This window comes from Hippoglossus stenolepis, chromosome 23, assembly GCF_022539355.2.
Source record: "Hippoglossus stenolepis isolate QCI-W04-F060 chromosome 23, HSTE1.2, whole genome shotgun sequence".
Taxonomy (NCBI): Eukaryota; Metazoa; Chordata; class Actinopteri; order Pleuronectiformes; family Pleuronectidae; genus Hippoglossus; species Hippoglossus stenolepis.
In genome coordinates, this window is record NC_061505.1 from 14,632,203 (window position 1) to 14,647,467 (window position 15,265).

The window sequence follows — 15,265 nt, forward strand, 5'->3', positions numbered from 1 at the left end:
CTCGGTCCTTCAATTCTTTCCCCAGCCAATCGTTGACGCGCAGTCGCACTAGCGGTGCCGCCTCCTCAGATAGCGGAGCGTATCATTTCTGTTCGTCGGTGTTTTCCGTTAACGTCCATTTTATCTTTTACATCCTGTTTTTGTACCGCCGCGTGTGTAAGCGCGTCCTGAGCTCCGTTCGACATGGAGCCGACGTGGTGTTGAAGCGGCCGCAGGAGCTGTCTGAGGCGGACAAAGTGAGATGTATCCCTGGGGCGCTGAACCTGTTCCATCCCGCACACAAAGCCTGTGAAGCAGGCCGTGTGTTTTTTTTTCTCTCCGCCACGCAGAAACACGGATGATGCTCAGACATGTCGGGGAATCAGTTCAAAGGACAAGAAGTCAGCTGCTGCATCAAATACTTCATCTTTGGATTCAACATCCTGTTCTGGGTAAGAGCTGCGCTTTGTTTTACTGCACGGCCATTATCATGTCCGCTGGCCAATAGGGAGGAAGGCCCGCTCCTCATCACCTCTGTTCTCACGGTACTGACGGACCGCTACTGACCGACACAGTGTGGGTTTCCTGTCCCGTCCTGTTCACACAGAACGGTTCACAACAGCGGCTGCAGCTCAGCTGACAACAAGCAGCTAATCGGCTTTCTGCAGTGAACTATAATGACAGCTCAGCGCTACAGCTCCTCTACAGACACACTACTGACCTTTTATATTCGTCTGTGGTACAGACACACATATCATACACACTACAGACACACTACTGACCTTTTATTGACGCCTGTGGTAAAGACACACATCATACACACTACTGACACACTACACACTCACTACACACACACTACACACTCACTACAGACACACTAAACACTCATTACAGACACACATCATCCACACACACAGACACACTACACAGTCATTACAGACACACTACACAGTCATTACAGACACACTACACACTCACTACAGACACACTAAACACTCACTACAGACACACATCATCCACACACATATACACACTATACACTCCTTTCAGACACACACACTCACTACAGATACACATCATCCACACACACAGACACACTACACACTCACTACAGACACAGTACACACTCATTACTGACTCACTATACACCACACTTTCACTACAGACACACATCATTCACACACACAGACATACTACAAACTCACTACAGACACAGTACACACTCACTACAGACACACATCATCCACTCACACAGACACACTACACGTTCACTACAGACACAGTACACACTCATTACTGACTCACTATACACCACACTTTCACTACAGACACACATCATTCACACACACAGACATACTACACACTCACTACAGACACAGTACACACTCACTACAGACACACATCATCCACTCACACAGACACACTACACGTTAACTACAGACACAGTACACACTCATTACTGACTCACTACACACCCACTACAGACACACCACACTTTCACTACAGACACACATCACTACACAGACACACTACACACGTTCACTACAGACACTACATCCACACTACATCCATACTACAGACACACAATAGACAGTAGACACACTACACATTCGCTACAGAGACACCTCATCCACACTATAGACACATCACACACTAGAGACACACTACACATTCGCTACAGACACACCTTATCCACACTACAGACACACTCACTACAGACACACCACATCCAGACTACAGGCACACTACACACTCATTACAGACACTACATCCAGACTACATCCATACCACAGACACACAATAGACAGTAGACACACTACACATTCGCTACAGACACACCTCATCCACACTACAGACACAGTACATCCAAACCACAGACACATTCACTACACACTCACTACAGACACACCTCATCTACACTACAGACACACTAAATACACACTACACACTCACTGCAGACACACTACAGACAAACTACATTCACACTACACACTTTTACAGACAAACTGCACACTCACTGCAGACACACTACATCCACACTACACACTCATTACAGACTGTGTGTGTGTGTGTGTGTGTGTGTGTGTGTGTGTGTGTGTGTGTGTGTGTGTGTGTGTGTGTGTGTGTATATACGTATATATTTACAGCAGCACTAGTTTTAGTGGTGAGCACGATCTTCCCTCACCCAATTATAGCAACTTACACACTGAATACTACTCACTGAGAGTATTGACACATACATGAATGCCACGATGAAATAAATACAAAAGTACCAGACGACCATCACAGACTCACTGTGGCCTCAGAAGAACAGTATATAATAAAAATGCGACAGGCTGCCGTTGTGTCAATTTGCATTAACACATTCACGGGCATTTGACATGACTGTATTTTTTTCCCCCAGCTGTTGGGCATGGCCTTAGTTGGAATTGGACTGTGGGCATGGAGTGAGAAGGTGAGTAGAGCTATTATTGCAAAATATAAAAATAGTGTTGTGACAACTTTTTTTCTTCATATTTATATTTTATAAATAAAATCTATTGCTCTTCTTGTGAATTTTCCTTGTAAGATTTTTACTAAATGCCAGTATATTTAATATTGTCCTGATTTAAACACACACTCATTTAATGCTCAGTTTTTTTTAAATTGTGTGCCAGTACTTATTCCTATTAAAGCTGCACTAATCAAGATTCTACATTAATAATGGATCAAGTCATTTTGTATGATTTTAAAGGTGTTACTTGTAGTGATGAACCCTCAAGGAATCATCTCCCTCTCTCCAGTTCTGCCCTGGACGTACAGAGTATTTTACTTTCTTTTGACTGTTGTAAATGGACTAAATTCATATATCACTTTTCTAATCTTAACGACCACCCAAAGCACTTAACAGTAAAAATCACATTCACCCATTCGCATAGTATTCAAACAAATCGTTAAAATAACCATATTAAGTTTGAAACTAGGTTCAACATTTGTAACCTGTGTGTGTTACCAAATCATTGTTAATTCAATGCATGCAGAGTGATAGCAATATAAACACGTTTACTTAAAACATCTCACTGAAGCAGTTTATTTCGCAGAATTCTCAAGTTCTCTGAATTCATGTTCGCAGCAGCATTGTTTCTCCTCTGAGTTCATCCAAGTTCCATCCTGTTTAATGTCACTGCGACCCTGTTGGCAAACATGATCTCTCCTGAAAGAGACGCAGCTGCCTGACTCACACTCTGTGTTGTGCTCTGTCTCCTCGCTCCAGGGGGTCCTGTCCAACATCTCATCCATCACCGACCTTGGTGGTCTGGACCCGGTCTGGCTCTTTATGGTGGTTGGGGGCATCATGTTCATTCTGGGGTTTGCCGGATGCATCGGAGCGCTGCGAGAAAACACCTTCCTGCTCAAGTTTGTATGTTCCATGACAAAAATAATGTTACAATCTGCATGCACAGATGAATTATCGCAGAATGCAACTCCGCAAATGTGAATTTGTCATCTTGCCTTTTTCCCCTGCTCTTCTTGTCATAGTTCTCTGTGTTTCTTGGAATCATCTTCTTCTTGGAGCTTACGACAGGGGTCCTGGCGTTTGTCTTTAAGGACTGGATTAAAGACCAGCTCAACCTGTTCATCAACAATAACATCCGAGCGTACCGGGACGACATCGATCTACAGAACCTCATCGATTTCACTCAGGAATACGTAAGACACGTGGGAAAGTTCATTCTTCAAACATTAAAACAGTCGATTTACTAGTTTTTTTCCCAAGCTTTCAACCACATCTCATGGCCTACCTCAGCAGCAATTCAATGAAGAGTGGTTTAAAGCGCTAGACTTTTATTGTTGAGCTGCTAGTTACTGTCAACTCTGCTGCGGAGGTGGGATGCACATTCACCACTGTTGCTGCTGTAAACACCAATCGATATGTGCATGTTTATAAATATATAAGTGCAAATATAGAGTCATATAGCACTCTGACATCTGTTTCATTGGATGTCTAAGCTTTTGTTTTACCAGATGTTCATTTACAGTTAAATACAATTAGATGCTGCAACATGTGATAATATAATGAATATGAATTAGTTTTTTAATATGAAAACTTTCCTTTTACATAATAAACGATGCACATAAGGATTTATGTTTATATTTTACATTGAAATTATCTTTTTTTAAATTTAAATTCTATACATCTACATACTTGTGTTTGAAACAGTGATGTGAAGCCAGAAAAACAAACCCACTGGAGATATAATTAATGTGAGATATTGACGAACTCATTTAAAATGACCAAAAGCTAAGAACAAACCTTCAGTAAAAACACAGGTGTTGTTGATGTTTCTACTACAGCATTTCTGACTGTAAATTTACAACTATTTGCATTTGAAAATTTATGATCGTGAAGATTTAATTTGTAAGTGAGTTTTAGTTGAAAAGTTTTTGCAGCACAGCAGTGTGTGTAATATGACATCGTTACAACACTCTTATATCTTTATCTCTGCCTCTATACCTTTAGGGTAAAAATAGCATTTTATTACAACTTCAGTTTTGGTTTTTATTATTGAGACTTCCTCAATGGATCAAGCGTATCAGGTCACAAGGCCAATCATGTCCACTTGGTCTAAAACCGCTGAACGGTCTTTTCTCATTTCGGTCAACAAATTTAACAGCGTTTTAATTCTAACCACAGGAGTGTTCGTCAGTTTCATCGTTCTTTCCTCTGTCTGACTTCAGTGGGACTGCTGTGGTGCGTTTGGAGCAGATGACTGGAACCTGAACATCTATTTCAACTGCACTGATGGGAATCCCAGCAGGGAAAAGTGCGGAGTTCCTTTCTCCTGCTGTACCAAGGACCCGGCGGTACGAGTCCCCCGGCACTGTCTGCATTTACACGTTTATAGAGTTCTATATAACACAGCAGCGGTTTACAGAGTTGTAACACATTAGCTGTTGTCTTCAGAAATGGTGGAGGCCATGGAAGTTTATTTTTTGCTTGATGGAAACTTGATTTATTTTCATTTTAGTCATATTTCTAAATCATTTTGAGGAAAATGTTTATATTCTCAACAACATCTTTGCCCTTTGACCTTTTACGTTAGCATTCCTGCATTCCATTGCCTTCCTGTTAGCTCGCAAAATTGCTAGCCTGTTTGACCACAAAAGTATACATTAATGTTCGGCGTCCATGTTGCCGTTACCTAGCAGCAGTGTTCACACAACTTAATCACACCAACCATACTGCGTACACAACTTCCCATGTTGTTGTCATCTTTTTAAAAGAATTTAAACATTAGCATGCTAACACCCTCAACTAAAATGTTGAACACGTTGAACAGTATAACTGCTGAGCATGTTAGCATACTTACTATATAGCATTTGGCTCTACGCACTGCTGTACAGCCTCACAGAGCTGCTAGCATGGCTGCACACTTTTCGCCTTGTTCTTCCTCAGTTCTACACAAAAAGTTGCACATTTTTAACAGATGCTTATTTCAAAAATGCTGCTTTTATTACGATACTATAAAGTTGACTCTTTGTCTACAGGAGGATGTAATCAACACTCAGTGTGGATACGACATTCGAGCTAAACCAGTAAGTAAAATATGTACATGACTATCTCAAACTTTTTGGTTGTTTCTTTTTTCTATGATTAAGATGTAATTTTTAATTTCTTTCTCTGTGTTTTGATTTTAGCGATATAGTGATTTTCCTAACAGGGATTTTAAAGTTATAGTTCACCCAAAAATGAAAATTCACTCGTTATTTACTCACCACTATGCCGATGAAGTAATCTATACGAATCATGTGGTGTCCTCCAAGTGTCCGTAAGACCCGACATTCAAAATCGACTCAAAACAGCATCATTTACACCGTGTTTTTAGCCTAAATGTCTGCTGTTATCCTCCCAGTTACTGCTTGGACTTTTAGTCTAAAAACATGGTGTAAATGATGCCGTTTTGAGTCGTATACCAGACCTTCCACATACCAAACACACCGCACCAATCATTGTTCATTCATTCAAACACTCACATTAACTTGAATATGAATTGAATAATTATAACTTGGTATAATAAATTTTATACAGCATTAGCATTAGCAATTGGCACTTTGCTTGGCACTTGATAGAACATACAGCAAATTATGTGGGAAACATTCAACATTTCCATTAAACCCAAATGGTTTTCATGGAAACTGTGTGACTCAAACAGCAATTCTAGTATATTCTTTCTCCTCAGTGACTAGCAACAGGCTCGTAAAGACGTGTGCATCAACTCCAACACTAATAACTCAACTAAGGATGTCTCCCTTTGGCTTCTTTTTTTCATCACAATCAAATTTTGGATGTAGTAAAAGATAATATCCTTTGCCTCTGTGTGTTCAGAACAGAGAATTTGGGTTTTGGGAAGGTCGTTAACTCACAAAAAGTGAGAGAAAGTTTTTATAAAAGGCCAGATTAAGAAGGCCACACTGAGTCACAATGTGAAGATGTTGACAGGCGGTTCTGTTTGTACAGGACTTAGAGCAGAAGGACTACATCAATGTGAAAGGCTGTGTGCCGCAGTTTGAGAAGTGGCTGCAGGACAACCTCACCTTAGTGGCGGGGATCTTCATTGGAGTTGCACTGCTGCAGGCAAGTCCCATTCACCTTTCCTGGTGCTCCAGAAAAATCTGGACACAAAAGCATCATTCCATAATTTCTTTATGAAAAAGGGTAACGTTGCCATTTATGCTGTTGTTTTTCTTTCATCCACAGATTTTTGGGATTTGTTTGGCCCAGAACTTAGTGAGTGACATCGAGGCTGTGCGGGCAAGCTGGTGAGAAAACGATCAATACTTTGACCTCAGTTCTGTGTCTCATGTGTCCACATTTTTGTCCTTTTAAAACCACTTCCCTTGATTTGCACCCATTTGTTTTTACTGTTTGCATTTCACAACATCAGCTCTTTGTCAGAGTATACAGACTGAAAGTGTCGCTCTGGCCCATGTTGTAGATGCAGTAGTTAAGGAATATTTTTACACAGGAAGGAAAGATACATTTCAAATTACATGCACACATTTTTTTACATTACAGATAAAAACAAAGTATGAGAGGAAACAATGGGGGCACAGTGTCTCAATCATACACATGAAAAATAGTTTAAATTCCATTAGTCAGGCATCATCATTGCAAAAGTGTTTAAAAAACTAAGTGTCACTATAGCCTAATGCTTTTGACCATGTAATAATGATAATCAATGTTGATGCATAATGAATAACATTGGATTACTATTTCTTATCCCAAAGATAAATGAATAGAAATGCAGCATTTCTGCACTTACATATATGCTAAACATACACACACTATATATATACACTCAATAAGTTTCATATCTAGAGTGCATAGATCCATATCTTGTTCTCACAGAATCCACATACACAGACTCTAAGTGCTCTGTTGTTATTGTGAATACTCACTCACACTTAATTTGTGTAAGATGACTTTGTAAATTGTGCGGAATAATGATAAAACAAGAAATGATGTCTGGAAAAAAGTGCAGCTATGACATTGACACAAGAAGTGTAGCCGGAAAGAGAGGAGGGTTACTGAGCTTTACCATCACGATGCCAAAACTCACCTCACACCTCATTCTTCCTCCTCCATGCTTCGTCAGGGTGCCCCCCCCTCTCGCCATGCGTCGACTCCCACCACAATCCAGCAAGAAAGCATCGGCTTACTACTCATGAGACACACACATGCTGCATGTGTGTTTGTAGCCGGTGGGTGTGATGGATTCATTTGGTGATGTGTTTTGTCTTGAGCGTTGCTGTGAGTGGGTGGATGATCTGTGTTTGTGTTTGCTGTTGTTTTGTGTCCCATGGAGCTGTATTCAATAGACCCTTAAAGCGTCGTATGGAGGCAAGAAGGTCCCACAAGAGTAAAGCTTTTGTCAGTTTGTCAGTGTACCATTTTTTTAATTCGACATTCTACATTTAAAACTAGATTTTTTTTTAGAGCCAATGGAATGAAAACTTTCTCACTTCCTGCAAAACACTGCTTCTTTAGTGATGACCTCACTGGGTGGGTGGAGCTTAACAAAGCAGTGAAGTCATCATTCCTACTTTATAATGTACAGTTGAGAAAAGAAACTTGACAAACATTACTCCATACAAAAACACAACTGAAACTTTGCTTCCTTCACTCTCCATACAGCATTTCCTGTTATTTCAGTATTCGACTGGGTTGGCTCGCTAATTAGCAGTTGGTTAGCATTTAGTCCAAAATACTGCTTCTCTGGACAGTTGACACATCCTGACACATCAAGATGCTGACATGTGTGTTGCCCTTTAAGTTCATATAAGGTTCATCAGGTTTTTTGAGCATTAAGGCCTTTGCACACCAAGTTTGTACTTTTCGTCTCAAATTGTTGCAAAACCTAACATGGTGTCAATCATGTTTACACAGCATCAATAGTGATTTCGTAGTGATTCCGAATTTTTTCGCAAGACCCTTTCTAGAGTTGTTGGACCACTCTTATAATAGCAGTCACTGTTAACGAATGGTTGGAAATTGGTGATCATCTATTAAGTGTGGTTCTAGTTCTGCTAGCAGCGTCTCAAACCAGATGACTGACATCCTTAAATCGACCTGGAAATGATCTGGATAATTCCACAGCTCCTTTGGCAAGAGGTGAACGTTTTCTGGATGTTTTTCGACTTTCATGCAGGAAGAGGAAGAGAAAATGATCCTCACTGCTCAATGACTCAATTTTGTCTCATCATCAATGTTCACTTCACCACAAATATAAAAATAAAACGGACATGGTTTGCAAGGTTTCTGTGCCAAAGGATTTTTCATCAGATGACAGATTAAAACCTTGCAAATGAAAAAGAAGGACTTGGAGTACAAAGGCCTTTAGAAGTAATACTGTATGGTGCTTTAAGGACGCCACTACGTCACAGAAAACTTAGGATTGACAGATTTTGACACGTCTAAAATATTATTTTTCAGTAGGCCGAAATTTCCGACATACACCAGTATGGTCCTGACAAGTAGCAGAAGTTAAATTTACAGTGTGTACCTGGAAAAACCTTCACAGGCGAATGACAATTGTGTGGTTTGTCGTGACAGGTTTAAGCCCAAGGTTTTTATCTGTTAAGTCTATGTGACCGCAGCCAATCACCGCTGACCTCTGCTTGAACTAAGAGACGGATACAAAAGAAGCGAAGAAAAAGACCCCGGAATTAGTGCTATAGAATTTCCAGAACTTTCCAGAAAAAGGCGTTAACAAATTGACTTTTTTTTTCAAAACCAGACCAAAAAAAGGATCCACTTGATGAAACACGGCAACGTTAGTATTGTAGCCAGGATAACGCAGAGTAGTGCGATGCTCCTGAGAGTTTGGGAGAAGACAAGATGCCAAGGACCAACGCAGACCATGCAGGGCCAGTCTGCTGTAATCTCAATACAAGATGGAGCAGAACATTATTGCTTTGTTGCTCAGGCTGATTGAGGTTTGTTTGCCTCCAGAAGAAACTTGTCAGACCTTGTGGTTCCAGTCAATTCGCTGAAATGTTTAACGTGTTGAATTTACATACACTTAAATCACTGTCAGTCTGGACCTTTGGGAAATTCCGATTGCGCTGATGGAGCGAGGCCACTGAAACCCTATTAAAATGGCATTAGCTTAGCCTTTAGGCCAGACAACTAATTTTCAGTGTGACTGCATGACTGTGGTTTCCCCACATCTGCCTACTTAGCTACACAGTCAGGCTGGTTTGAATGAACAAGGCTCAGTCATGTGACGTAGACAACAATCCTTTCTTTCTCCGTTGCCTTTTCTTCCACTTCCCGTGTCTAACTGAAGACATTTGTCCTGTCTTTTCTCGGCCACATCTTTTAATCCCAAACCGTCTCTCTTTAGATCACACTGCTCATCCTTTGCAGAAAACTCTTCTCTAAGCGTTCCCAGCATAACCCTTTAAGTCACCGTTCCCTGCTTTCCTTTTCTGCCTGAAACTTAAAACTGAACTGTTGAACCTCAGGAGTGTTGGAGCCATGTTAATGACGTTCACCTCTTTATCTCATCTTTTGCAGTTTCTTTACCTAATGCTGAAACAGCATTTCAACCTCTAACAGGTAACCCTTGACTTTCAATGAATTACAATCTTATGAATGAATTTTACTGTATGTTGTGTTGAATAGAATTACATAAAAAGTTGTTATTCATAAAATGTTGTCTTGTTCTTTTGCCAGACTTTGACACACCTCCTTGAACAGAGTGTCAGGGAGCGTTCAGAGGACGTCACCGATCACCTGCACCACTTTGCTCACTGAACCAGCACCTTTTGCAAGGCACTAATATGTGAGAATATGCTCTGTATATAACACTGTGTGTGACTACTGTAAACAGATAACTGTGTGGTTAAACATGCACTACATGCAGATCATCACAACGCTCCAGTTTTGATAGCTACTGTTAGTGTAGAGACTAGAGGTTTTGATACATCTTTTTGATATTAGATCGGTATTTTTCACTGTGGAAATATTGCTCCATTGCTAAACCCATCTGAATTAGTGTATAAAAGAAACTGAGGTGTACTTTTTTTCAAAGTTCAGCGCTTGGCTTACGTAGCTTTCTACTACTTTTCCACGACATAATGCACAGGAGGGGGAAAGTCTCTAAAGTTACAAAACATTGTCCCGATCTCGTTTTATTTCTCAAAATAATATTTTGAGGATATTTTGCGTGTCACAGCAGATTGTGGGGCTGCAGTTCAGAAGTAAAAAAAAACAAAAAACTGCACAACTTTTCCTCAACCTCGAAGGAAACCTCATGAGTTCAAGGAAAAAGAAGAATTTACACTATAGGCTGTATATATATACATATGGAAGATAAACAATGACAAACTGAGTCTACGTGTCAGAGCAGAATCAGAGAGAACATTTCAATTACTCACAGGAATAATGAACTTAATTTGTGCAGCACGTTTCAAAACGCAGTTCCAAAGGGTTTTACAATGAGCAAGACTCAATGCAGGGGCTGGCTCCTTCAGAGGACGCGGTCTACGCAACCCACAAAGGCCGAACCAAAACCAGGCAATCTGGTCCACAGAGGATTTCCGGAATTGGCGTCAAAGAAATGTGGGACGGCATTATCTCCTTTCCTTTGTTTGAGTATGGCCAGCGTTTCCTAAAGGAGATATGTTAGGAAGCATTGGAGCTCCTTTCCTCAGCATTCAGAGAATTTGAGCAGCTCTTTGTGTAACACCTTCAAGAAAAAATACCAATCAGCCCTAAGACTCTTTGAGCTGCCACTGTCTCTTCTCATCTATTCACTAACATGGAATTTTTATTTTGTGTTCGGCGACTGTTCATCAGCACTAAGGAAATTTGTGCGTTCAGTCCTGATGGTGTCTTAGAGCTTAAAATTCTCCCTCCACATTCTAACTCGTCCAACATTAAACAGGAAGAAACCATGAAGTACTTCCAAGCATTCAGCATAATGAGTTCATACTCAGCCAGTGGACTAACAGGAAACTCAGTTAATTACATGAGGGGGTTTCCCTTTTACTAAAGGAACATTTTAATGACCAGTATATAGCACCAACGTGGTGGTCGTTTCTCTGGTTTTACTTTAAGTCACACTAAGTATTGATAACTGTCAAATAAATATCTGATCGGATTATTCTTTGCCTCAGATGCATTCTCTTTTTACACCATTTTATAACAGCTTCTTGTTGCTTGGACAAAGTATATGGCTTCTTAAGTTTAAAAAAGAGATCTGGATCTGGACAGCTACAAACCATATGTACGTCGATAGATGGTGTAATTATTCCCAACCTTTAAATAACCACCACCAGCCTTTAAATCAACTGTACATTCCAGAGTTCATCTGTAGCTCATGTGAGGAGGCCTCGACAGTCTGAGTTTACCAGTTGAATCGTGTTGCGGTGTTTACATGTAGGCTAATCGCAGGTGCTGCCGCCAGGGATGTAAGCCTGCTGCTGTGGCTCAGGAGGAAGGGAAAAAAACACACCACAGCACAGATAGAGACCAACTCAGACTGTCATGAAGTCGTACCCACGGCTGAGCTCGCTCTCACATGGAACAACAAGGATTCTGTCCCTCCATTTGTTTTCACATTGCTGTAATTAATTTAAGGCCGGTGTGGAGAGTAGTTATGATGTCAGCAACAAGTCTCTTAACATGCTGCACCATGTTGTAATATACTACCATTAAATGGAAATAAACAAGTTTTTGCTACGGTGTTGGAATGGCGTATGGCACCAGAATTCCAATACTGTATTGGTGCTTGTGTGCTTGTGTTGAAAAGTCCTATTGATATAGAACAATACAACAGTCCTGAAGGTTTGACAAATGACACTTAATTCCCATCTTTAAAAAAAAAAAAATGTAAGTCCAAATAAACAAGTGACTACAAATGTAATGTCATTTCATAATATGGTTATTACTTTTTTAATGTGGTTTCACGTAAGTTGGGTGAAACATTAAAACGTGGATCACAGTCATGAATTGTTTTGGTTTTTTTGTGAAGGACTTTTTAATATGATGAGATGGGCTTTTTTGAACAATACTTTCCTCATACGTCACTGCACTTACTTGAATGAGAACAAGTCTGGCACGTGTGTCCTATGATTGTCTTTCACTGTGTGTGCTACTGATTCAGAGCTGAGACGAAAAACCTTTACATCCAGCCCAGAATTTCAAAAAAGAGTTAAGATGTTATTTTAAATCAGTGTTTCTTCTCATGGTTTAAAGATTATTTCCACGAAGCATTCATCACTGGTTTTGTTTGTTGCAAAGTTATTTACACTATTTCATCGGTAAATTATCTACAGTCTAAAAATGTCAGTGTTAAGTTACTCAAAAGGGATCAACACTGTTTTTGATACTCAATATTTATTGTATGTTTGATTTGGTTTTATAATTTCCCCTTGTATTGTCCAGATTATCTTTTTGTTCTCCTGAAGCTTATTTTTCACTCTACAGACTTGAGTGTCATGTCATATTTTACAAGGGGGTTGTAAAATACTCTATTGAGGAGTTGTGCAGGCCTCATCTCTCACTCATCACTACCTGTTTCACTTTCAACGATTGTCTGTATGATCACATTACACTGATGAGTCTAAACATTATTACCACTGCTGCCTTTTATGCTTTTGATCCTCCAAATCAGTGTCACTACACAGGTCCCACTTGCAGGGACGGACCCCTAATGACCTCTGAAGGTGCCCTGTAGTTGTTCCAGCCTGCTACCATCCCAACCCTGTTGTCAGACCATGGTTTATCCCTTCTATGTGGGAGGTTGGTAGACCCCCGTCACAAGCCCCGGTGGTTTGGAGAAGCTCTGACCGAGTGGTAGTGATTTGGCCCCTTGTCACCACGGTCCACACACAATTCCAACAGATCCTAACCCCAACATGTGACAGCTCTTTGCACCACTGTTATCCACTTCATGTGGTCATAACGTTTGAGCTCATCAGTGTACATCCCACAAACATTGTAATGTAACTACCTCCTCTCATTTGCTTGTTTCATGTCCTGCTCAAATATGGACTGAATTTAATATCAAGTAAGATTACTTAATAAAAGTGACAAAAAAATGACTTTTTGTTCTCTTGTGTTATTTTTTGTTTTTTTTACTCCAGATTTTTGGCACTAAACGTGCACAAATGTGTTTCTGCACCTCCCACACATCATCTGTCTCCTGGATGTCTGTGGTGTCTATCACTGCTCATGTAAACTACATTCAGGGTTGGGTAATAATCAGATTAGAAAACAAGTAACCATATACTATCAGCTCTGATTGCATTTGAAATATTGTTCGAATTTGATTAAAATTCAAATTAATTAAATTAGATTCTTAAATTGTGAACACTTACATTTTGATTATACATTTATAGAATTTTAAAATAATGAATCTTCTTTTAATGATAACCACTGATATTAACCAATAAAAAGTGCGTCCGAAAGAATGTCTACATTCATTGCAGTTTGTGCAGGACAAAAATAAAATCTGCTGTCATCAGCAAAGAGCTTCACTTTTTCTCCTGAGTTGGCAGCGACCGCAGCAGAAACAAATGTGGGATGGTTTTGACTTGAATTTAGTTTCAACCACTTTCACCACAGTGCACATCAGCTCACCTTCCTCTGCCACAGCAGTGTGGCTGATAATGGTATCGATAGCTTAGCTCAGTAGCTAACATACAAATACTTAATGTGAAGAGTTCTATTTGCATTTGAAATGTTCTGACATGTTTCATCAGAATAAAGAAGAATATTAGTTGTTCTTATGAGGTGCAATATTTTAAATGTCTGATTTTAAAGAAATCCAATAGTAATCAGATAAGATTACATTTTGTTACTAATTACAACTAAAAATACTGCACACATATAGTATGCCGCCGACAAACAGTGTATTTTCCATCTACATTAAATTGTTTTCCAGACTCATGAGGTCACTGCGATCATTTTGATGGTACACAACCTTATAATGTGTGGATATTGTCACAGCGACCCCTGGAGGCCTGGAAATGTAACTCTGGTGTACCGTTGCTTTACGGCAAACGTCACACACCAACAACTGGAGCTAGCAGCTAGCTATAGGAGCTATATTACCTTTGACCACTGAAATCTAAACCGTTCATCTTTGATTACAAGTGACAACTGATCGGAAGCTACAGAAATTCCCTCAATGCGGTCTCGAGATATCACAATCAGGCCAAAAACATGTTTGGTGAGACCACTGTGACCCTTCCGTTTGACCACCAAAATCGATTCAGTTATTCTGTAAGTCCAAGTCAATGTTTGTGCCAAATTTGAAAGAATTCCCCGTAGGTGTTCCTGAGATACCACGTTCACAAGGCAAACCATGTCTTGTGAGGTAACAGTGACCTTGACCTTTGATCACCTAATTCTAATCAGGTCATCCATGAGTCCAAGTGAATGTTTCTGCCAGAAATTCCCTTTAGACATTCCTGATATATAAATTAAAACAAACGGATTTGTGGAAAAATCTAAATCTAATCTGTACTCAGTGACTGGCTACATTTCAAAGTAATCTGACCTAACTTTGATTTACATTCAAGGACTTGACCATTTCTCATTGAATAGAGCTGGACATTTCAGTCAGTAAATAAGACTGTTGCTGCTTATTGGGAACAAAAACCACCATTCATACATATATAATCTAATAATATATATATAATCTGAAATGATCATCCACATTCAAGATTCACTGTGTATGAGCACAACAGAGACAAAGAGAAAGAAAAGACAAGAAGAAAAAAGACACCAGCC

The 15,265-nt window shown here is 39.9% G+C and overlaps 1 protein-coding gene across 2 annotated transcripts; it reads left to right on the plus strand.

The window, feature by feature from the left end:
- Nucleotides 1-32: 32 nt before the first annotated feature.
- Nucleotides 33-13,572, plus strand: tspan5a (tetraspanin 5a). Of its 2 annotated transcripts, XM_035148280.2 has the most exons (11): nucleotides 33-431; nucleotides 2,384-2,434; nucleotides 3,233-3,379; nucleotides 3,499-3,669; nucleotides 4,699-4,824; nucleotides 5,509-5,556; nucleotides 6,479-6,595; nucleotides 6,719-6,780; nucleotides 7,617-7,722; nucleotides 10,040-10,081; nucleotides 10,199-13,572. In XM_035148280.2, the coding sequence occupies exons 1-9, from the start codon at nucleotides 351-353 to the stop codon at nucleotides 7,687-7,689; spliced, it is 876 nt and encodes a 291-aa protein (XP_035004171.2). In that variant the 5' UTR covers nucleotides 33-350; the 3' UTR covers nucleotides 7,690-7,722; nucleotides 10,040-10,081; nucleotides 10,199-13,572. The 2 variants fall into 2 exon arrangements, with proteins under 2 accessions (XP_035004171.2, XP_035004172.1); XM_035148281.2 differs by lacking the exon at nucleotides 7,617-7,722.
- The last annotated feature ends 1,693 nt before the right edge of the window (nucleotides 13,573-15,265 follow it).